Source organism: Bos grunniens, chromosome 15, assembly GCF_055505025.1.
Source record: "Bos grunniens cultivar Pamir isolate PY7600 chromosome 15, Bosgru_T2T1.0, whole genome shotgun sequence".
NCBI classification, from domain to species: domain Eukaryota; kingdom Metazoa; phylum Chordata; class Mammalia; order Artiodactyla; family Bovidae; genus Bos; species Bos grunniens.
This window is the reverse complement of record NC_141179.1, coordinates 81,674,372-81,697,215: the sequence shown is the minus strand read 5'-3', so window position 1 is coordinate 81,697,215 and position 22,844 is coordinate 81,674,372. Positions and strand designations below refer to the sequence as shown.

Here is a 22,844-nt window from a genome sequence, read left to right as displayed (position 1 = left end):
AGAACCCCACGGCTAAGGTCAGCAAGATGGAGATTTGGCCTTGGGGAGGGGCTCTGGACTCTGTTATCTGAGGCAGGGGGCGAGGGTCCCATGTCTGGGGAAGACTAAGGAACTTTAGGAGAGGTGCAAAGTGGATTTGTGGTGTTCACATTCATGGTAATGGAGGGCCCACATGGCGCAATCTTTCCAGCTGGAGTGAAGGTGTCGGGGGGAGGGCAGGAGAGGAAAAGATAGAAAGCGAGGACCGGACGCTGCAGGGCCTCCGAGGCTTTGCTAAGACATTTTATCTTTAACTTGCAGGGGAACAGGGAGCCCGTGGTACGTGCCTGAGTAACACAATGACATAATGCGAGTTCTGGTCTGATGGATCTGGCCAACATGGGCCCGTGGAGTGGGAGGCAGGGAGAGATCGAATGCAGGAAATCGGGAGAGGAGGTTACTGCTATTTTCTTCCACATTCTAGGCATGAGGTAATGAGGAGACGCATCAGGCAGGGAGCCGGGGCTGTGGGGGGGCGGGAATGGGAAGGAAGGGCTGGGCGGGGGCTGCGGGGGGACCGGGTGGGTGAGCTGATGGGAGATTCAAGGAAGAAACGGAGGAGCTCACCGCCATGGGTGTCGGGCAGCCGGAGAACACAGAAAGCAGGGAACACGGGCTGGGGGTGGGCACTCGGTGCGGGGGGGTCCAGGAGGTTCCTCTCCGGGCTGGGAAGTGTTGCACAAACCCCCTCCCCTCTCTGAGTGGGCCTCCACTGCCCTCCTCGGAGCATCCCTGGGGGGTGGACCGGAGGGCCTTGCAAGGCCCTCCGGTCTCAGAGTGTGGGGCTCAGGCTTATCTGTCTGTGTTGTCTGGGGAGGCTGGGGTCTGGGCATGTGAGATCTCGGGGTGGTCTCTGTGCGGGCACTCACGGGAGTGGCTGTGCATGCCGTCAGTATTTGGGGTGCATCTGCCTGTTTGTGGGGCCCGTGGGTGTTGGCGTGCCTGCACGTGCTCTCTCTCGCTCCGCGTTGGTGCAAGTGTGTGTGAGCGAGCGTGTGAGCGTGGGTGTACACGTGATGGGCGTCCGTGGGTCTGTCTGGGCGGGTGGGGGCGGGGGTGGGGGAAAGTGGCCTTGCTGTCGGCTTTCTCCCGAGGCTCACACACCCCCCTCGCTTTCACCGTTCTGAAATAGCATCTGGACCAAAAGCCCATGAATATTTCACGACGATAATTCTGTGACCTGGACAGCCTGCTTCTGATTTACCAGCATCCTCCCCCCTCCCCCTCCCTGCCCAGGCCCCAGTGGTCTCTCCTTCTTCAGAGCTCTTGCAGGCTGGCCCCCTAAGCCCACTCATCAGCCTCCTCAAAGCCAGCATGACAGGCGCCCCCGTGAGACCCCAGATTCAGCACTCTCCACTGCACCCCAGCCTCACACCTTTATCCAAAGTCTGCCTGCTTCAGGCCTCAGATGGTAACTCCTGTTCCATCCTCCGCTCTCTGCCAGCCTTCTGGGACCCCTGGCCAAGGCCACAGGCCCTCAGTATCCTTAAGCCCTGGCACCACGGTATCCTCTTTCCATCCCCAGCTTCCAAGTTACATTCTTAACCCTAAATTTAAACCATCCAAGTCTCCCCCAATTGCTTCTGGCAGACGAGACTCACCCAAGTCCTCAGCCAAGGCTCTCCCCTTTCCCTAGCCTCTCCTCCACACACCGGAAAGAAGAAGCTTCTCATCATACCTCAAGTGAGCAAGACACCCCGACTTGGGATTCTCATCCCTCTGATCACTAAAATCCCTCGGCTTTTCCACTAACCCTCTTGGAGAACTGCCTCTCTGACCGGATTCCTCCCTGATGTCTTCTGCCTCACAGGAGCCAAGGGGAAAAGCCCATTGGCCTACAGGGTTGCTGTGTATAGCTGTGCAGGTTGCACTCTGCACAAGGGCTGAGTGTGAGCTGAACTCCAGCTTTTTGCTGTTTGCTAAAGTGTTTGCTGCAGTCTGAAGCTGTGTCGCCCTAAGGAAGAGGTGTCTTTTTCAGGTTTACCCAAAGCCATGTTTGGGCTGGCTGTGACCATCGCTGCCCATGTTATCACTCCTCCTTGCAGGGGAAAGTGAGATGCTGCTTTTTCCTTCCTGAAGGAACAGGGCCTGGGAGATAACCATTAGCCAGGCTGGAGGCCTTCCCCAGGTCTGGCTTCATCGGCACAGACAACTCAGGGTCGGCTGCAGCCGCTTCTCCTGGACAGATGAGGAGGCGAGGTGTGATCAGCACACTCCTGGCTTTCGGATTTCACCTGACCTGCCCGGGGCTCCACAGTCACCCACTTCTTCCTCTGCCTTTCAGTTTCTTCTCGTAGGGGAAACAGCAGGAAGCACTTGGATGCTGTGGAATGGCTCCTGACTGCTGTCTAACTCTCCCGGCCCCTGAAAGCGTGATGGTTCTAAGCCCTTCTCCCACTTTCGAGATCCTGAGCCAATAAACTTTACAGGAGATAAAATAATAGAATTTTTTAATAAACTTTTTTCCCCCCAAAACAATGTCTGTTGATCTTCACCACACAGGGGCCATGGTGGAGAGGAACGTTCTCTCCAGGCACCCTCAAAAGTGTCCAGGGTAGACTTAGGAGAAAAGTATTTCTCCAGTGTCGGGAAGTTGAGGCGAGGGGCGAGGATAAGCAGAGGCCTGGGGCTGGCCTGACGTCCCCCCAAAGGGCTCCGGGGAGCGGCGCCCTTCCCGGAGCTTACGAGGGCTCTGCTGGTGGGCGCTGCTCCGCAGACAAAGCTCCTCTCGAGTCTACCATAGGCGCTGGAGGACGGGGTCCGCGGCGGCCCGGGGTGCCCACTCAGCCTCGGGATGGGCACGGGTTGACGGCCGGAGATGGGGAGAAGACCCTGGCCATGTCTTCGGGTGGCTGGGCCACCAGATGTGCGCCTCGGGGGCTGCCATCAGCCGGCGGCCCGGGAGGCGGGGAGAGGTGGCCGGATCCCTGGGGATGCGAGGCACTGGGAGAAGGCAGGCCGCCAGCCCGCGGTGGGGACTGGAGATGGAGGATGAGGGGCGGGGGTGGGGGGCCGGGGAGACGCTGGCTGCTTCAGTCTCAGCACCGCGGTCAGAGGCGGTGGGGCGCCAGGATCAACAGGCAAAGCAGCGGGGCGGCGAGCCCGGGAGCGCGCGCAGGGGCGCGGGAGTCCGGGGGCGCCTGGCAGGCGGCGCCGGGGCACGTCTGCTCGCCCCGCCGGTCCTCGCTGCCGTAGCCGCCCCAGTAGTCTTCCTCGGTGGGCGCGTCGCCACCCGGGCTCCCCCGCGCGTCCTCGGCGGGCAGGTCGCGGTAGAGGGTGGAGGGGTCGGCCGGCGGTGCCCCGGCCTCGGCCACCCCGTACAGGTGGTTGGAGGAGCTGTTGGCGCGCGCGCGGCCCCCGGGCCGCGTGGGCGCGGCCGGCGGGCAGGCCTGGAAGTCGGCCTCGCGGAGCGCGCGCAGGTCGCGGCCCCGGCGCTCGGGTGGCGAGGCGCACGTCACGTCGGAGCTGGACACGCGCGCGCGCTGGAACCAGGCCCAGAGCGGCCGCGCGCGGCAGTCGCACGCCCAGGGGTTGGCGTTGAGCCGCAGGAACTCGAGCGACGGCAGGTCGGCCAGCGCCTCGCCGGGCAGCGAGGCCAGGCTGTTGTTGAACAGGTAGAGGATGGTGAGGCGGCCGAGGCCGCGGAAGGCCGCGCGGTGCACGCCCTGCAGCCGGTTCCCGTGCAGCAGCAGCCGGTCCAAGCTGCCCAGGCCGCGGAACACGTGCTCCGTGAGCAGCCGCAGGCGGTTCCCGTGCAGGAAGAGGTGGCTCAGGTTGGCCAGGTCCGCGAACAGGTCATCCTGGGGCGGGCACGGGGGAGAAGAAGACGGATGAGTGTGCCTGAGCTGGCCTCGGAGGGCGTTAGGGAAGGGCGGGGAGCAGCGTGGCAGACCAGGAAAGGGTCCGCCTTCTAGAGTCCTGGGTTCGAATCCTGCCTCCTCTAACCTACTTGTGTGGGGAAGGCAGTGTAGTTCTTATAACTTTGGGGTGCATCAGAATCCCCTGCGGATCCCTGATCCCCGCCCCGCCCCCCAGTTCCCGATTCAGCAGGTCTGCGGTTGGGGTCGGGGCAGGAGCCCTGCGATGCTGCATGTCTTCACGAGTTCCCAGGTGACGGAGACGCTGCAGGTGGGAGGGCCTCACTTGGAGACGGGAACTTACGATTTGGTTGAGCATTTACCTTGTTTCATTTCATCTGCACATCTTACAGACTTCCTGACTCCAAATCCTGGCCCTACTATTAACTGACCCTTGAGCAAGTCACTCAGTATCCCTGTGACTCAGTCCTTCGTCTGTAAGATGTGGTTAAATGAAACAACAGGTATTGATATATGGGGTGGGCATTGCCTGAGTTAGCCATTATTGTGAACTTGGCCAGCAATATGTCTCCTCATCCATAAAATGGGAGTGAGTGTACCTCCTCCTGGGTTTGTTCTGAGCCTTAAAGAAGACAATCCACGTGCGGATGAGATGGGTGAAGTCCGGGTTTAAATGCAGCTTTGCCCTCTTTGCAGCTGCGTTACCTTCCCCAAGTTATTTAGCCTGTTTCCTCAGTGTGTATAACTCAAAAGAACAACTCTTTCAGCAGACTGAGGGGGGGGGGGTTACATGAGATCCGGTAACCATGTGGTACCCAGTCAGCACACAGACCACCATCAATAAATTATGGTTATTATGACAGTGGGGGCTTCCTGGGTAGTCAGTGATAAAGAATCCACCTGCCAACGCAGAAGACAAACGTTCGATCCCTGGGTCAGGAAGATCCCCTGGAGAAGGAAATGGCAGCCCACTCCAGAATTCTTGCCTGGAGAATCCCAGCCTGGTGGGTTACAGTCCACAGGGTCACTTTAGCTACTAAACAAGAACAACATTATGACAACAGGGTCTTAGAATTAGGTCCCATCCCCTGTCCTTTAACAGAGGACCTTCCTGGAGCCTGAAAGTTCTGCTACTAGGCTGGGACATTAAGGGGACCATGTCAGCTCCACCCCACAGGGACAGAGGGGCTGTGCCCCCTGCCCAAGGCTGGAGAGTCTCTGAATCGGATCCTATTAGTGCTGGAAGGGCCCTGACTGTGGTTCCGGGAGGGGAAGGGTGGGGTGGGTGTGCTCCATGGAGGGGAGCTAGCAGGGGCCTGGGCTCTGTATTTTAGCCAGTTCACCAAGGTATTGGTGATGGGCAACCTGGTTAGGGAGTGACTGCTTCTGGGTGCACCAGCCCAACCTACCTTTTTTTTTACAGAGAGCACAGATACCCAGACAGATGAAGGGCTCGCCAGAGAGGCGGCCAGAGCCCCAGTCCTGAGGTACCCCACCTTGTGGAAGACACCACTGTGGTCCGCAGACACAAGGGGTCTGGTTCTGGGGGACAGGAGCATCCTACACCCTCAAGCCAGCTCCCCCTGGATTCCCGGTTCCTGGCAGTGGCTTTACCACTGAGATGACCCCCCCACCCCACCGCCAGGCGCCGGGTCTCAGGCTCTCAGGCGGGGGGCGGGCGATGACTCCCAACCCACACTCCCCCCCCACCCCGCCTCCACCTTCCTGTGCTCCCGCGTTGTCTCGCCCCCTCCCATCTGGCTTCCGCCCTCTCCGCTACAGGAACCGCGGCTGCCAAGAACCCTCCTCTCGGCCGCACCGAGATCCGCCCCCCTCCACCTTGAGGCTCCCTGCCGCCGCCCCGCCCCCTGCCCCGCTCAGGTCTCCCTCCAGGGGCCTCGAGCCTGGTCCAGCGGGCCCTGGCGTCTTTGTCCTTCTCTTCTCGGCTCCCCCAGGGCGGGGGCTGAATGCCTTCCACTAAGGAACACCTAATGAGCATTTCTCTTTTTAATGGAGCGTCAGCAAGAGTAAGATGGACCCAGAGATGCCGGGTCCAAGGATTGATATGGGAGGGAGGGGTACAGAGGGCAGAGGTGATGGGCACTTAGGAAGCTTCCGGACGTCCGGAAGGGGCGACCCAAGTTCAGAGACCCCAGGGAACTCAAGCACCCTTGACCCGCAGCCCGTTTTCCGCTACAGAATTCCCTGAATCCAGTCTCTTTGTCTTTCCCCCCGAAAGTCCTGCCCCTGCCCTTTCTGAAACCCAGCCTTGGGGGGTACCCGCCGCCCCCGCCCGCCCGATCCAAGCTGTTGCCGAATCCCACTGCCACTTCCTAGGCTGCAGCTCTCAGATGCAGCCCTTCCCCTCCCCGCTGTGAAAACGGTTCTCTGTGCATTAATAAGCTCTTGACTTTCACAGCCCTCGCCCTCCCCCACCACCCTCCCTCTCACCCCCTCCCTCTGGGCAGAGAGCATCTGCTAAAGTCATCCTCTTCCATTTCGGAAAAACCACATTTCTCTCGCAACACCCCCCCCCCACCCCCCCGCCCCGCCCCGCCCCGCCCCGGCCGGTTCACAGCTCTCTGCATCCATTTGGAATCTCAGCGCAGTGTCCCTGCCCCCTTCCCTGGTCAACATCCTGTTCTTAACCTTGCCTCTCCCCGGTCCAGCCTCCAATCAGCTGCTGGGCTGGTGTGACCTTGGCAGCTGCAGGCACCTCTCTGAGCCTAAGTTTTTTGTTTTTTTTTTTTAACCCCCATCGGTGAAACAAGGGACTTGAGGTCATTGATCATTAAGATCCATCCTCATCTGATATTAATGAGCAAGAGTCCTGGAATGTACCTCATTCATCCAACAAAGCTGGCTGAGTGTCTGCTCTGTGCCAGGCACCCCCACGGACAGCTTCACCCATCTACCCCGGGAATCATCACCATCATTTGCGTCAGCAGCTGAGTAACCGAGCGCTTACCATGTGCCAGGCTCTGTGCTACACAGATCCCATGTAGTAACCAGATCCTCAGAGCCCTGTGAGGCAGAAAATATCCTCCCCCTTTCAGAGGTTAGGGGAGGGAGGCTCGGAGAAGGCAAGTGGCTGGCCTAGTGCAATGCCCAATAGGAAGTGCCTTGCAGACGTGAACTCTGGAGCCAGGCCTCCGAACAGCTGCACTCTGGACTGAGACAGACCCGAGTGATTCTAGGCTGTGCTGCTCATGGGCTGAGCAGCCTTTGACGGGATGCCTTAACTTCTCCGAGCTTCGGTGTCCTTAGCCATTGCGTGAGAGGAACGATGCTTACTCTGGACAGGGCTTCCCTGATGGCTCAGCGAGTAAAGATTCCGCCTGCAATGCGGGAGACCCCAGTTCGATCCCTGGGTTGGGAAGACCCCCTGGAGAAGGAATAGGCTACCCACTCCAGTATTCTGGCCTGGAGAATTCCACGGACTGTATAGTCCATGGGGTCACAAAGAGTCGGACTGACTGAGCGACTTTCACTTCACTTCATTGGACTGGGCATGCGGAGCCCTTTTCAAGCAGCATCCCTTTTAATCCTCACAACAGACTCCTGGGGTTTAGGGCATTGTCCCTGATTCACGGATGGGTCCGTTGAGGCTCAGAGTGGTTAAGTAACTTGCCCAAAGCCACAGGGCAAATGAGATCTGCCTGATGGAAAGACTGCTCTTTTGTGGCACGCAGGCTGCTCTAATGATTCAAAAAAGGGTCGGTGTGTCTATCACTCAGTCCCACTCCAGTAGGAATGGCGCTGCAGGAGAGCAGGGAGCCTGTCCTCGGTCACGTCTGAAGCCCTGGCACCCAGGACGCAGCCTGGCGTGTGCTCAGCGGTTAGCTGTGAGCAAGGCGCCTGCCACAGGCTGCCTCAGGGTGGGACATCAGGGAGAACCCTCGACCCCGTTTCCAGCTCCACCACCCTCCTCCTGAGATGCTGTGGTCCTCTTCCCTCCACCAGCGCACCCCTCCTGGGTGGCCCGGCACCATCGCAGGTCACGCCTGCACCGTAGGGACCTCACCCCCACGCGTGCGCCCCACCTGCCTGTGGCATCTCCCGGGCTAGTCTCTCCGGGCCATTCACAGGCAGAGGCTGCCTCCTTCCCATTTGTGAAGGGCCAGGTATTTCCTTCCCATGACGCCTGTGCCATTCAGGCCAGGGGCGTACAGAACCGGCATGCCCCATTTTAGAAGAGCCCAGCACCCCTCAAGGTGCCCCCTGCCCAGGTCGTTCCTGACCCCTGGCCCCAGCTGCCATTTGTGATGGCGGGTCAGGCTTTGACGACCAAACTGATTCAGCACGGGACTTTACAAATACGAGTTCATTGACTCGTTACAGCTGTTGATGGAAGGTATTCTTTTTTTTTTTGGAAGGTATTTTTTTTACTAGTCCCATCTTAAAGTTGGGAAAACTGAGGTTCAGAGTCAGGGGCACCAACTTGCCGAAATCAAGTTGGAAAATAACAGAGCAAGGATGCAAACTCAGGTCTGCTGACCCTAGATTCCCTAACCTACTGGAGTGCAACTGGATGGTAGAGACACCCAGCTCTTTTTTAATCGTTAAAAAAGATTTAATCATTAAAAGATTTGATCATTTTAAAAGCCTGCATGGCATAACCGACATATATTGATAAGGAGGTCAGGGTCTCAGTAATAGTGGTTGTCGCACTAGTAATAATTAGCAACAATAATAATCATAGTGCCCATATATTGATGTGGCCCTGTGCTAAATTTTATTTTCTCTTATTTGGCTGCACCATGTGGCACACAGGATCTTAGTTCCCTGACCAGGGATCGAACCTGTGCACCTTGAAGGGTAGTGCTAAGTGTTAAGCACTGGACTGCCAAGGAATTCCCTACATTTTAATCCTTACAAAACTTCTTAGATCAGTATTGATATGATTAAGTAGTATCATGATTGCCAGAGAGGAAATGCACGTGGAGAAAGGTTGAGTAATTTGTCCAAAGTCACATGTGCTCCAGGATTTGAACTCTGGTCTGGCAGATTCTAAAGCGTGTGCTTTCAGAAATAAGCCCACTCTGCTGCTCTTATGAGTGCCACCGCCCCACACCTGGTCAGACCCCCGTGGAGAGTTCTGAGTGATGAGAACAGCCTGAAATGTCATCAGATCACGAGGGTTCGCGCTCCTCGGGTCTTCCTGGTGGTGCAGCCTCAGAAACGTCATTCTGTGCCCCTGCTCCCCGCTTGCTGTGAGGCCTGTGAGGCTGAGATCGCGCAAGTCCCCAGGCACTGGGACAGTGTTTACGAGACTTTCGGACAAAGTCTTTGGGACCCTCGGTCTCAGCTGCCTTATCTGTAAGGAGGTGTGAACAATCCCCAAACAGGGCTGCAGAAATGAGATGAGGTGACCAAGTTAGGAAGGAAGCCGTGAGGTGCCAAGTTAGGAAGGAAAAAAAAAAAAGGAGTGTTCTGGCACCCACCCGTGGTCTCAGCAGAATCCTTGAAGTTGACCCATATCTTCAGGATAGGGCCCAAGATGAGCCATTTCACCGAGACCAGTATTCAATGAGGCGGGTTTCTCTTTTTAAAATAGTATCTTAACAAGCATTTATAGCATGCTTACCGTATGCCAAGCCCTATCTTAAGTGCTTTACAAATTATTCATGCACTTAACGCTTCTGAAATCCCTAGGAGATGGATGCTATGACTACTCCAATTCTACAGATGGGAAAACTGAGGCTCAGGGAGGTTATAAACGTCACACACTTGTAAATGACGGAGTTGACACCTGTAAAGTCCTTAGCACAGCACCCGACACTTAGTGTGCCCACTAATGGCTTGTTGTTTAGTCACTAAGTCCTATCCAACTCTTTGTGACCCCATGGACTGTAGCCCGCCAGGCTCCTCTGTCCACGGGATTTCCCAGGCAAGAATACTGGAGTAGGTTGTCATTTCCTTTTCCAGTGGATCCTCCCGACCCAAGGATCGAACCCACGTCTCCTGCAATGGCAGGCGCTTTCTTTACCACTGAGCCACTAGGCTGAGGGCTAGTGGGCTGCTACTATCAGTATTTATGCAATAAATATGCTTGCAATGCAGGAGACCTGGGTTGGGAAGATTCCCTGGAGGAGGGCATGGCAACCCACTCCAGTATTCTTGCCTGGAGACTCCCATGGACAGAGGGGTCTGGCGGGCTACAGTCCACGAGGTCACAAAGGGTCAGACACGACTGAGCAACTAAGCACAGCACACGGAGTAAGAATAAAACACAACATACTTTCCCAGCGCACGATCTATTTTACTTCCTGTCTCTCCCCGCCCCTAGACTGCTCTCCACAAAGGCAGGAGTTTCCTCTGTTAACACTGCCCTTTTTTCACCAGCAAGCACTTACTTGGTGCTCAATAAATGCTGGATTACTATTGCTATCGTTACTGTCACTATCAGCATCAGATGCGCACGGTGCTGGGCAGTCAGGCCCCAGCCCGGGGTGAGGAAGGAGAAGGGCCGTCCAGGTGGGTGTGGGGAGAGGGTCGCAGCTGGAAATCCAGAGGCCTGAAACTGAGAGGGAGGCTTTTCTCCTCGGATGGTTTGCAGGGCCTGCTATTGCTTCCTGGGGAAACAGTGGGAGGACTTGACTGTCAGACAGTCAGCATAAGAACAACAGGGAACAATAGATCAATAATAACAACAATAAATAACAATTACTGTTATTCCTTCCTTTTTCTGAGCATCCATTTCCCAGCAACCTCACAGCTCATCACCCTTTATTGTCTCCTTCTCCCATTGCGCTGAGACAGTAGGTTTGGGGGGATGGGATCCAGGAAGGGTAGGGTTTCCCTTGGTCTCGGCACCCAGTGAGCGGGAGCCTCCTGTGGGGTGCCAGCTGCAGTGGCTGTGCCCTCCGTGTCCCCCTGCCCGTGACGTGGGAGGGCGTGTGGGTGGGCGAGAAAAGCCGCCACGATGCCCCTCCGGGCTGCACTGCCCGCGAAAAGGCAGAGTCCCCCGGAGGCAAGGGGGAGAGGAGAGATCACGGGAAGAGACACACACCTCCACCCAGACAGACTTGGGGGGGTGTGTGTGGAGTGGGCGCGTGAAGGGAGACAGACAGAAGAGGCAGAGGCAGACAGACGGGGGAGGCGAGTCAGTGAGCAAGATGGAGAGGGGCTGCGAGGGAGAGACAGACAGACAGCTAGTCAGACGGGGAGTGGGGAAGCAGAGAAAGATGGAAGGGGACAAAGGAAAACCCTGGACCAGGGGGAAGAGCAGAAGCCTTCAGAGGGGAGCGAGATGCTGAGAAATGGAGGGAGGGGCTTAGACACAGAAGGAGGGGCCGGGACAAGGAGGGAGGGGGCGGGACACAGAGGAAGTGGACGAGACACGGAGGGAGGGGCCGGGACACGGAGGGAGGTGGTGAGACACGGAAGGAGGTGGTGGGACACGGAGAGAGGGGGCGAGACACGGAGGGAGAGGGTGGAACACGGCGGGAGGGGGCGAGACACGGAGGGAGAGGGTGGGACACGGAGGGAGGGGGCGGGACACGGAGGGAGGCTGCGGGACACGGAGGAAGGGACCGGGACACGGAGGGAGGGACCGGGACACGGAGGGAGGTGGTGAGACACGGAGGGAGAGGGTGGGACACGGACGAAGGGGCCGGGACATGGCGGGAGGGGGCGAGACACGGAGGGAGGGGCCGGGACACGGAGGGGGGTGGTGAGACACGGAGGGAGAGGGTGGGACACGGACGAAGGGGCCAGGACACCGAGGGGGGGGGGCGGGATACGGCGGGAGGGGGCGAGACACGGAGGGAGAGGGTGGGACACGGAGGGAGGGGGCGGGACACGGAGGGAGGGGCCGGGACACGGAGGGAGGGGGTGAGACTGGGACGGAGATGGTGAGACACGGAAATGCTGAGCAATGGAGGCGCTGGGCGCGAGGTAGGGAGGGTCCCGGGGGAGAGAGGCGAGCAGGAGAGGACTCCCGTGTTCGCGTCTGCGCGCGCCAGGCGCTCACCTGTAGGTGGACCAGGCTGTTCTCCTGGAGGTAGAGGTACTGCAGGCTGACCAGGCCGCGGAAGATGGTGCCGGGCAGGCTGCTGAGCTGGCAGCGGTAGAGGTGCAGCGACTGCAGCCGCTCCAGGCCCTGGAAGGTGTCGGGCTCCAGGGAGCGCAGGTGCCGGTTGTCGCCCAGGTCCAGCTCCTCGAGCGCCTGCAGGTGGCGGAAGGTGCCCGGGTAGATGGCCGAGAGGTTGTTGGAGAAGAGCCACAGGGTGAGCAGGCTGGGCCCGAAGGAGCCGGGCCGCAGCGCGCCGATCAGGTTGTTCTGCAGGAAGAGGCGCTGCGTGCCGGGCGGCAGGGCCCGCGGCACCGCGGAGAAGTTGTTGGCCTGGCAGCTCACGGTGGGCGGCGCCGGGTAGCAGGTGCAGAGCATGGGGCAGCGGGCGGCGGCGGGGGCCGCGGCCAGGAGGAGCAGCAGGACGCAGGCCGGGGGACCTGCGAGCAAATAGGCGCTAGGCGGGCTGCCCGGCGGGGGGGAGGCGCGGGGGGTGGGGGGGCGGTTAGCAGACCCCGCCCACCTACTGGAAGAGGACCTGCGGGCAGACGGGGAGGTGGGGGATGGGAGGGGGTGGGGGCGGGCGTTGGGAAGGCTGCCAGGGGGGGTGCCAGCCGCAGGCCCGCCGGCCCACCTACCCCTAAGCGGACCTGGGCCGAGAGCCTTGCCTTCCTCGGTTGGGGGAGGCTGGGATTCGGGGTGCAAGAGTTGCAGGAGGCCCTGGTCACTTCCACGGACTTCCCTGGTGGCTCAGATGGTAAAGCGTCTGTCTACAATGAGGGAGACCCGGGTTCGATCCCCTGGGTGGGGAAGATCCCCTGGAGAAGGAAATGGCAATCCACTCCAGTACTGTTGCCTGGAATATCCCATGGACAGAGCAGCCTAGTAGGCTATTGTCCATGGGGTCGCAAAGAGTCAGACACGACTGAGCAACTTCACTTTCTGGCCACTTACACTTTTGGAGGCTCCCGGTACATTAAAATAAATGCTCAGAGGACACTCTGATTATGTTGAAAGTTGTTTGGTGAAGGGCATCTACTTTCCTTCCCGTTTTCACTGTGGTGGGTCTGGCGGTGACTCTGGTCTTGGGCCAGTCGTCAAGAGTGGCCCAAATGTCAGGTGAGGACCAGTGCTATGTGGGCCGGGGGTTGGGGGGCAGCCCTGTATGACGTTCCATACAGCAGGGGTCCCCACCGAGGACCTAAGGCCTGATGATCTGAGGTGGAGCTGATGTAACAACAGCAGAAATTAAGTGCACGACAAGCCTAACGCGCTTGCATCATCCCCAGACCACCCCCTCTCCTGGTCCGTGGAAGAACCGTCTTCCATGAAACCGTCCCTGGTGCCGAAAGGGCTGGGGACGGCGGCTACACGGGGCTTTAGCAGCAGCCCTGTCCTCTCCGCATTAGATATGCAACACTCGTCCCCTCTTACGAAAACCAGAAGGTCTCCAGGCATCATCGCCAGTATCACCTGGGAAGAAAAACTGACCCCATTTGGGAACAGGTGGAGCTAAACCGAGTGAGTCTAACGACCTCTGGCCCCCTGGTGACCGCGGGCCTCCTTCCTCACCTCTCCACTCTGGTAGGGCTCTCAGGGGCCAGGGGCAGGGGGTCTCTCCCTGCGGCCAGCAGCCACCTGCAGGAGAGTGGGGGTGGGTGTCCTGGAAGAAATGCCGCTTCTGGGCCCTGCCCGGGCAGAATCAGCGCCCCGAGGGGGACAGCCCAGGAACCTCACTTTACACCCCAGGCTCTTCTTCAAAGTAACTTTAAAAAAATTGTTTTTTTCAAAGTAACTCTTGAAGCTTGGCTATGATTCAGACAGAGAGGCAGGCCCAGGGACTTGGGGGCTAAAGAGTCACGTCTAGACCCCCACGCCCCTGAGTGCCAGCGGGGCGGTGGGCCCCTCGCCCATCCTGACCCTGGCCTTCTGACACTGACCCTCACTGCAGCTGAGGAAGTTCTGGAGCCACCTTGACCTCTACCCTTGATCCTGGCTTCCCGACGACTCTTGGGATTTTCTTCTGGCAGGTTTTGCAGCCCCCAAAGGCCAGATGCTTATCCTCTGGGCACACAGGGAAAGGGCACCCTCTGCTCCAGGCAGTGTGCTAGGCCTGGAACGGCCGAAGACCTGCTCCCTGGGACGCAAGGATCTGAGATCCTGGGCCCTGGGGTGGGGGGGAGAGACTGAGGGGGTCCATGCCTTCTGCTGACCCCAGGTGTCAGAGGCGTGAATGCGTGTGTGAGCCAGGTGCTCTGTACATGTAGCACTCCTGGGCCCGGGGTGGCACACGGCGCGCACATGAGTGCACACGGCACACACACACAGGGTGGCATACGGCACACACACGGGGTGGCACACGGCGCACACAAGGAGTACACACGGTGCACACACGGAGTACACACGGTGCACACACACAGGGTGGCACACGGCACGCACACGGAGTGTACACAGCACGCACACACGGCACACATGCGGGGTGGCATTCGGCACACACACACACAGGGTGGCACACGGCGCACACACGGAGTGCACACGGCGCGCACACACGGGGTGGCATACGGCACGCACACACGGCACACATGCAGGGTGGCATTCGGCACACACACACACGGGGTGGCACACGGTGCACACACGGAGTGCACACGGTGCACACACATGGCGTGGCACACAGCACGCACGCAGGGTGGCACACGGCATGTACATGGAGTGCATACGGCACACACGAGGTGGCACACGGCACACACATGGAGTACACACGGCACACACATACACAGGATGGCACACGGCACACACATGCAGGGTGGCACTCGTCACACACGGAGTCCACATGGCACACACACACAGGATGGCACACAGCGCGCACGCACACAGAGTGGCACACAGCGCACACACGGCGCACACACGACACACACACGGGGTGGTGCAGGGCGCACACACGACGCACGCCCCGGGACGGCACACAGACCACGTGCATGGCGCGGATGTCAGGAATGCTTGGTGAAGCCTCCTCCCTGGAGGATGGCAAAGGCGCGGTCGTCCCCGGCTCCCGGCCCCCCGCGAGCGTGCAGGTGTGCGCCTGCGGCCCCCCGCGTGTGTGAGTGCCGGGCCCCGTGCGTGTGTGGGCCGGGTGTGATGTAATACTCAGTGACACAGCCGCCGCTGTTCCATTCGTTCACACCACCTCCGCGCTGCTGGCCCTTCTCACCCCTCCCCCGAGCGGCGTTTCACGATCACTCTCTCCTCCCGGGGTTTCTGGGAGCCACGTGGGCTGCAGGGGTGCGTCTCTCGCCCCTCAGCCCCACCAGGCAGGGGTGGAAGCCTGGGGGGGAGGGGGTTTCACGAGGGCTGGGCTTTGGGGCCCAGGACAGCGGTGCTCAGAGCCGGGCAGCCCTCCAGGCTCATCCAGGTTCTGGTTCTGCTGACCTGCCGGCCGGGGATCCGAGAGGCCCAGTGCCTCGGCCAAGGTCACACAGCAGAGTGGGGCAAGCACTGGAGTGGAGGGGCCCCGCGGCCGGCCAGGGCCGTTCCCTTCCTGGTGGGGTCCCCCTCCGGCTCCCTTCCCCAAGGACTCGACACCAGAGAAAGCCAAATCCCTCGCTGAGCCCTTAATCCTGCGGCTGATCCATCACCTCGCAGCGTGTGTGTTCAGAAAGCCGCCAGCCACCACCCCCCACCCCACCCCCTGTCCCCCCAGGATTATGGAGCTCTTTCCCCAGCCTCCTGGTCGACTGTTCCCCCAGGAAAGGCAGAGGGAACAGGAGAACCCCCAGAGAACAGGGGGACAGAGAGAGCAGAGAAGCCTCAGGAGAGATAGGCCAGTCCCCAGGGCACCAGGGTCTCCTCCAGCCTGGGGTGGGGCAGGGGGCTCAGCATGGACCCCCTCAGTCCCTCTAGCCCACACTTCCCTGCCCCGCTGCTGGCCCCCGTCGCCCCCATCATCCCGGCCCACCTCCCCATGGCCTAGTGGTGCCCCCGTGGCCTCTCTGATGCAGGGCCCTGGGCAGGGGGCCCCCGTGACAGCTGCTGCCTAACAGTGACTCTGTTGCCATTTCTGGCCCTGGCTGCCGCCATGCAAGGCAGCTGAAACCCAAGGAGCCTCATCCATAATTCAGGCTGCGGCTCACACTGGAAGCCAGGCGCAGGGGAGGCTGGGGGGCTCTGGGCTTCTCTGCCCCCAGGGCCTGGTGAGCGGTGTCTTTCTCCCCCTCTCTGCCCCCCGCAGCCCGTGCTCCGGGTCTCCGGCTCACCACCCCCCTCCCTGCCCCCTGCCTCTCCCCACCAGCACTCCATCCCCCCCGCAGGCCCCGCCTTCTCCCCCAAGGACCACAGGTCCACTCCGGGCCTCATCTCGTGCATCCCTGGTGACCACTGGGGCGAGAGGCACAGAATCTCAGAGCAGGAACGGCGGACACTTCGTCAGCCATCAGGGGCTGACCCCTTATCTCAGTGGCCACGCCATCAGTGAGCAGCCCAGGCCCTCATCCGAATCTCAGTCTGCCTTCAGCCCCTTTCTCCAAGGCTCCATCTGACTCCCCACCATTATCTGGGCCAAAGAAAGCCCATTCCAACAGCTCCCCCCACCCTCTCTGCTCATGTCATCCTATCTTTTCTCTTTTTTATTTTTCACTGAAGTCAGTAGGTAGGTGATGCTCAAGTTGCAGGGGAGCATAGAGCAGTGATGGGCAGAAACCATCTGTGACTGAACACCTACTGTGTGCCAGCCACCGCATTTGGACACGTCTTTGTGCACAGAATCAACACAGCATCACCCCCGTGAGACCAAGATTCTGGCCCCCATTTGCAAGCGAGGACAGGGAGGCTCTCAAACGTGAAATGAGTTGCCTCGGGTCGTGCAGCTGGTACAAGGCAGGACCTGGATGGGACAAGTTCCTGTCTAAAGGGACTCTCTGACCTTTCTCTGGGAGACCCCACGTCAGCCACGGAAGCCACCCCTGTGTGTGAGAGTTGCTGGGCTTGGGGGAAAGCGAGGATGGAAATTGAGCCCAGGTGCACAAGGCCGGGCCAGCAGTGATGCTGGTTCTGTTTGCCTGTCCAGGGTCGAGGCGAAGGGGGAAGCCGGGCTTTCTGCAACTTTGGCTCCCTGGGCTCCAGGCTCTGGTTGTTCGAGGTGACATCCCATCCGAGAGGTGGGAAGAGAGGCCCGTGTCCAGAAGATGCGGCCAGAACTGACCCGGGGAGGGAACGGAGAGAGATCGGAACATGGCACCGATCCCGGAAGGCAGAGGGGCCCAGAGCCAGAAATGATCCATTCACCGAGGGCCCATTGTCAAGGACGCCGGCGATAGCCCTGGGGCGTCAAGGCTCCCAAAGTCCTAGGCCCAGGAATCACCCTTTGGTCCAGAGATCGATGCAAGAGAAGAAGCTGGAGGAGGAGGTGGGGAAGAGTGGCCCCAGGGAAAATGCTCCCTGGGGAGGGAGTCCAGGCCTGGGGTTCTGACACCCAAAAAGGCGGCAAAGGGCTGGGGCCTGCAGGCAGATGCTGAGGAGGTAGGGGCCGAGGAGGTGGGAGGCGATGGCGTGACGCACGGCCCGGGACGCACTGGCGCGGGTGACGGAGGTTTAGAGCCGCTGCAAACAGCTTCTCACTCTGCCAGAATGTAACACCCCGAAATAAGCAGCCACGGTGGTGGCGGAGACGGCAGGCTCCTCCTCCTCCGACGGCCGGAGGGGCCCAGAAGTATAAATGGCAGCGTGCGGTCAGCCAGGGCGCCCACCCATGGAGGCTGCCGCCCCACACAGGTGTCTCCCCCAAATCCCCCTCACAGCTGCCTTCCCACCCAGACCCCGCAGCGCAGAGCCCGGGGCGAGGGGCTGGCCCGCCGGCCACTCCCTGCGAGGAGCGGTGTGACGGGCAGGCGCTTTGGAAATGGAGGGCTCCCCACGTGGACGTGCTCACCAGAAGTCTCTTTGTCTCTCTCTCCCCTTCCTCTGCCTCCTTCCTCTCGGCCCTTCCCAGCCCTCGGCCCTGTCCTGATCAACCCCAACCGCTCTCTCCTTTCTGGTTTCCCAAACCCAAGCCTGGAGCTCACGGTCCCGTCCCTGACCCCGCACCTCCGTCCACCGCCCCGTCCTCCTCTGCTCGCCGGCTGTCTGCTCACACCCCGCGCCCTCGGCATCCCTAGATCGCAGTCCTCAGCGCCTTCTCGTCCCTCCCACCCCCAGGAGCCGGGCCCTGACCCTAGTGGTCTGCCCCCCTCGCCCCTGACCCGGCCTCCCCTCTCCCCGCCCCCGCCCCTCCGTCCTCACTGGGGTCCCCCTTCCCTCCCAGCTTTCCTGTCTAACCTTTCTTCCGCCCCCTCCTTGCTGCCCTCCGCGGACCCCTCTCCATCTCTGGCTGCTCCTTGCCTGCCCCTCGCTGCCAGCCCCTTCCCAGCCCAGCTCAGCCCCCGGTCCCTGGCCCACACCCTGGTCGGTCGGCCACACCTGTCCGTGGAGCGATGCCCTTTCTAACACACACCCCCCTCCCCGCGCTGTCCTACCGGGGAGGGCCGTTGGGGTCTCCCCCGCCCCCCGCGCCCCCGACCCTCCCAGACAGCGCCCTGCCTTCACCCCCCGTCTTCCCCCGGCGACTGGAAAGTGCTGAGGCACCGGGCGCCAGAAGTTGCTGAGTCGGCGCTGCCCGGCCGCCTGGAGCCCTCAGCATCGCCCGGAGCAGGTGGGGCCGGGACGGCGGGACCAGAGCGCCCCCCGCCCCGGCCCGGGTCCCCCCTCGCTCAGGAGCGTCCCGCCCTGCCCGGCGGGCTCCGGGGGCGGGGGCGGGGCCCGGGGCTGCGTGCTCCCCTCCACCCGCACGGCGGCCCCACCCGCGCGCCCTGGGGGCCGGGGCGTCCGGCTTCCCTCCGCCCGCGTGGGTCCCTACCTGGCAGCAGGCTCCCGAGCCCGGGCAGCATCTTGTCGCGACGCTCGGGGGAGGGGGGCGGCGGGGGAAGGGCGCCTCCACGGGCTCCCCGAGCCCGCCGGACGGACGGCGGGGGACCCCGCGGGGCTCCGGGAGGGCCCCGCGCGGCGTGGCCGGGCCGCGGCGCTCTACCCCGCGCCCCCCGGGCTGCGAGCCTCGGGAGCAGCCATCGGCCCCGACGGGGCTCAGCGGGGCGCGGCCGGGCGCGGAGGGCTAGGGCTGGCCGTAGACGCCCGGGGCCCGCGCCCCTAGGAGCGCAGGCAGCGCGCGGGCCCGTCCGTCAGTCCGTCGGTCCGCGCGCCCCGGCCGCTCGCCGAGCTAGAGTGCGGACGGCGAGGCTGCTCTTCCCACCGCCTCCTCCCCGCGCTCGCTGGCTCCGCCCTCGCCTCCCGGCTCGCCTGCTTAACCCTTGCCTGGCCGCCAGGAGGCGGAGCGGCTCCCCGGCCCCCGGCAGTCCGGCCCCCTCCCTTGTCTGGGGGGCCCAGAGGGCTGTGCTCGATCGCCCCGCTGGGCTGTGTTCGATCGCCCAGCTGGTGGAGGAATCCCCGCCTGAGGGGGTGCGGTCGTGTTCGGGAACCCCGTGAACTCGCCCAGTTCCCCCCCCGCACCCCAACTCCCCCGAAGGGCTCCTGGGTCACCTCCGCCCGCCTTGCGCAGCCCGGGGCTCCTAAGCGCAGGCCTCGGACACTCCTCCCTCTGGGAGAACTCCGAGATTCCCGCTTGGTTTCTGTTTCCAGACCCCGAGCCCTGTGTGTAAGAACAGTGTCAGCAAGACTTTGTGGGTGCAAGCTCCGGGCCACGTGAGCGCGCGCGAGCCAGGATGCTTGTGCAGGTGTGACAGGGCTGGCACGTGATCTTTCTTACGGGCCGGGGGGTGGCCCGGGTACCTGAGTGGGCGAACCGATGAGCCGCCGGGTGTTCCCCCGCGCGCCGGTCCGCGCGAATGGGGAACCTGGGGCCGGGGGAGTTTGGGTGCAGGCGAGCTTGTGGCCGGGGTGGCCGGGGTGTGTGTGCCCTGGCGTGTGTACGCCCCTTGATGCCCTCGCAAGCGGGGGCAAGTTTGGGTGCGCGAGGCTCTCCTCCGCGAGGGCGGTGGAACCCTCGCGCGGGCTTCCTTCTCAAGAGGGGTGCATTCCAACCTCTTCTGGACCCCCTTGCGCCCCTCATGGCCTCGTTCGGGGCGATCCCTGCGGGGCCGACACCGAAGCGTCTTCTCATAAAGGCGGCGGTGGGGTTCACCCCGGCCTTCACCTGCTCCAGGGCGAAGGGCACCTGGAGCTCGGGAGCGCCCCGGCGCGGGACGGGTGGGGGGCCCTCGGGGTCGCCGTTTCGGGGCCGCAGGTCGGGCTGGGGCTGTGAGCGCGGCGCGTACCACCGAGGCGGGCGGCGCAGGACCCGCAGGCATCCCGGACCGCACCGCCCGCGAGCAAAGCGACAGATGCCCTCGGCGCTCCGCCGGGCTCCTCCTCTCCCTCCCGGGCCAGAACAACAGCTTGGCTCCTGGCATACAGTCGGCGCTCTATAAATGCTGATCTCATCTTTCCATTCACTCTCGGTCCGTCCGTAATCTCGTGCGTCCCTCGTTCCCGTCCGATTCCTCTCCTTTCTCCCCCGACTCTTACATTTCACGGTCCCGGTCCCCGTCCCCTCCCATCCTTCCCCGTCTCCTTTCTCTCTCCCTCCCCTTCCGCGTCCGCCTTTCTGTCTGTGTGTCTGTCGCTCGCCTCCGGTCCTCGTGACCCCGTCTCTCCATCTCTGGGTCTCGTGTCTCTCTGTCAGCTCCCTTTCCACCCGGTTTCAGTCGCGGGCTCCCAGCGCTCTTGCCCCTCGGCGCTCGGGCGCCCCCCAGTTGGCTCCATTGTCTGCCCTTCCCCGGCTCCCAGCACCTAAATTTCCTCTCCCCGCGACTCAGACTTCGGGTAGGGTGGGAGTGCAGAGGGACGGCCCCGGGGCCCCTGTCCACCGCCCCCCACACACCCATCTCTAGAAAGCAGGGTCCCTGCGCTTCCCCGGGCCCACCCCGCGGAGCGCCCGCGCCCGGGAGGGGGGCCCGCAGAGGGCGGCGGGGAGGGAGTGTTGGGGGAAGCAGGGTGGGATTTGGCGGCCTTCCCCGGAATGAGCCGCGGCACAATCTGTCGCTGGGTTTGTTTGCCGAGCTGCCTCCGGAGCGCGGTGGGGCTGGCTCCCGGGAGCGAAATATCACACGAGGCGGAGACAGACGCAGAGGGGCGGGTGGGCGGCGGGCTGACTCAGGTGTGCGCTGTCATCGGTCCCTGGGCCGGCGCTCTTGGAGAGGGGGTGGTTGGGGGGTACCCGGGAGGACCCCCGACACTGGCGGGTCCCGGAGCTGGGAGGGGAGCTCCCATCCCAGGGTGACTTGCAGGAAAGGGGGAGCCCCTGCCAATGATCCCGGCCTGGGAGCCCCAAGAGACACCTAGAACTTGGGTGTGTCCCAGTCGGTGAACATTCCCTGTGCTCACGTACCCCACTACCCAGGCGTCGGTTGCCTATAATTATCTGCTGACTCACTACTTTCCCCTACTAAACCTCCAGCTTTTTGAGGGCAGGAAATTCGCCTCATCCATCTTTGCATCCCCAGCAGGTGCTCAATGAACAGGTCGGGTGGATGAATGGCGCGTGGGTGGGCAGTGGGGTCTCAGTTTACAGGAAATACCATCTTCCCAGGAGAGCTTTCCCACCTCTTGTTCCTCCCATCCCTTAGGCCGTCCCCCCAACCCCCAGCCTCTCTAACAGACAGGCAGGAAATTGGAAACAGCTCTTCCGGAGGACCAGAGTCGTCTAGGTGACCCAAAGAGAATGCCTTCCTTCTTCTGGGGCCTCAGTTTCCTCATCTGTACGATGGGAGTATACCACTCACAGTTATGCTTCAGCTTACCAATAAGTCTCCAGCAAATCAAGGTATGAGAAAGGGCTTAGTGAAACGAGGTTCTGCCTAGTGTTGGTGGTGGCAGCAGCTGTCGTTACTGTTTGGGTGGTGATCCTTAAGGTCTTTATCTCAGTAGAATCAGACACCCTGTGGGATCGAACTGAACTTCTGCGGTTCGAGGTTTGAGGATCTAAGGGATGGAAGCTGATGTGGGTACTCTTGCTTAGTTGCTCAGTGGTGTCTAACTCTTTATGACCTTTTGGATGAGTGGCCCACCAGGATCCTCTGTCCATGGGATTTTTCAGGCAAGAATACTGGAGTGCGTTGCCATTTTCCTCCTCCAGGGGGTCTTCCCCACCTTGGGATGGAACCCGGGTCTCCCTCCTTGCAGGCGGATTCTTTGCTCACTGAGCCATTGGGGAAGCCCAGGCTGATGGCCCTCGGGGCAAAGTGAAAGGGGGCATCTTATGCCGATCTGGACACCTGGCAGGGCTCTGCGGGGTGCTGTGTCCCCGGGACTTGGCACAGAGCTGGCCCGCCCTCTGGTGGCCTTAGGTGGATCTGCAGCCCCAAGGGACACCCAGGAGCTCAAGCAAATTGGCTGATGGATGGATCCCCACCCCCTCTGCCCTGCCCCAGGAAGGAGGGTTCCCTGGGTGGAGACCTAGGAGGTCACTTGGAAGAAGCAGCAGGACACCGACACAGACTAGATGGGTCTTGACTTCATCAACCAGTGCCCTCCTTTCAACATCACGCTTACTCTCAGTGTGACCCCCAGGGCCCCATCCCCCTTCTGGGCAACTCCATCTGGTGAGTTCACCAGAACCTTCCTGGTTCTTTTTCTCCACCTATTTGGCAACAAGGTGGGGTGGCTCAGTGGTCCAGAGCAGAGCTTTGCCAGGTGCTGTCCTGGCTCTGCTGCAGTCACAGCTAGATGACCTTGGGCTAGCAGTTAACATTTCCTAAGCTTCCGTTTCCTCCTCCGAAAAATGGGGGTGGAGGAGGGCAGCAAGCAATTGTAGTTCCCGGAGCTTCCCTGGTGGTCCAGTGGTTAAGAATCTGCCTGCCTCACAGGTTGAATCCCTGGTCAGGAGAGATGCCACATGCCTCGTGGCAACTAAGCCTGTGAGGCCCTGCTTTGCAATAAGAGAAGCCACCACCATC

General features: G+C 61.4%; 1 protein-coding gene and 1 long non-coding RNA gene across 5 annotated transcripts; one reads left to right on the top strand and one right to left on the bottom strand.

Annotated features, from left to right (window-relative positions):
* Positions 1–330: 330 nt before the first annotated feature.
* LOC147358769 (uncharacterized) lies at positions 331–2,508 on the top strand. The gene is made up of 2 exons (XR_015142436.1): positions 331–470; positions 2,324–2,508. It is a non-coding gene; the product is annotated as an uncharacterized LOC147358769 (long non-coding RNA).
* On the bottom strand, positions 2,473–19,067 carry RTN4RL2 (reticulon 4 receptor like 2). Of its 4 annotated transcripts, XM_086341743.1 has the most exons (4): positions 18,755–18,921; positions 11,833–12,311; positions 10,214–10,432; positions 8,551–9,207 (listed from the first exon to the last, which is right to left on the bottom strand). In XM_086341743.1, exons 1-4 carry the CDS (start codon positions 18,783–18,785, stop codon positions 8,716–8,718), a joined length of 1,221 nt encoding a protein of 406 aa, XP_086197869.1. In that variant the 5' UTR covers positions 18,786–18,921; the 3' UTR covers positions 8,551–8,715. The 4 variants fall into 4 exon arrangements, with proteins under 4 accessions (XP_086197871.1, XP_086197869.1, XP_086197870.1 ...); XM_086341745.1 differs by lacking the exons at positions 8,551–9,207; positions 10,214–10,432 and adding an exon at positions 2,473–3,839 and having other exon boundaries at positions 18,755–19,067; XM_086341744.1 differs by lacking the exon at positions 10,214–10,432.
* Between the last annotated feature and the right edge of the window lie 3,777 nt (positions 19,068–22,844).

Bases quoted from the DNA above. Each gene is read 5' to 3' on its own strand.
- RTN4RL2 (XM_086341745.1), bottom strand. From the start codon at position 18,785: ATGCTGCCCGGGCTCGGGAGCCTGCTGCCAG. The intron at 12,312-18,754 runs GTAGGGACCCAC...ATTTGCTCGCAG, and splicing joins GCTCGGGAGCCTGCTGCCAG to GTCCCCCGGCCTGCGTCCTG. The intron at 3,840-11,832 runs GTGAGCGCCTGG...TGCCCGCCCCAG, and splicing joins ACAGCCTGGTCCACCTACAG to GATGACCTGTTCGCGGACCT.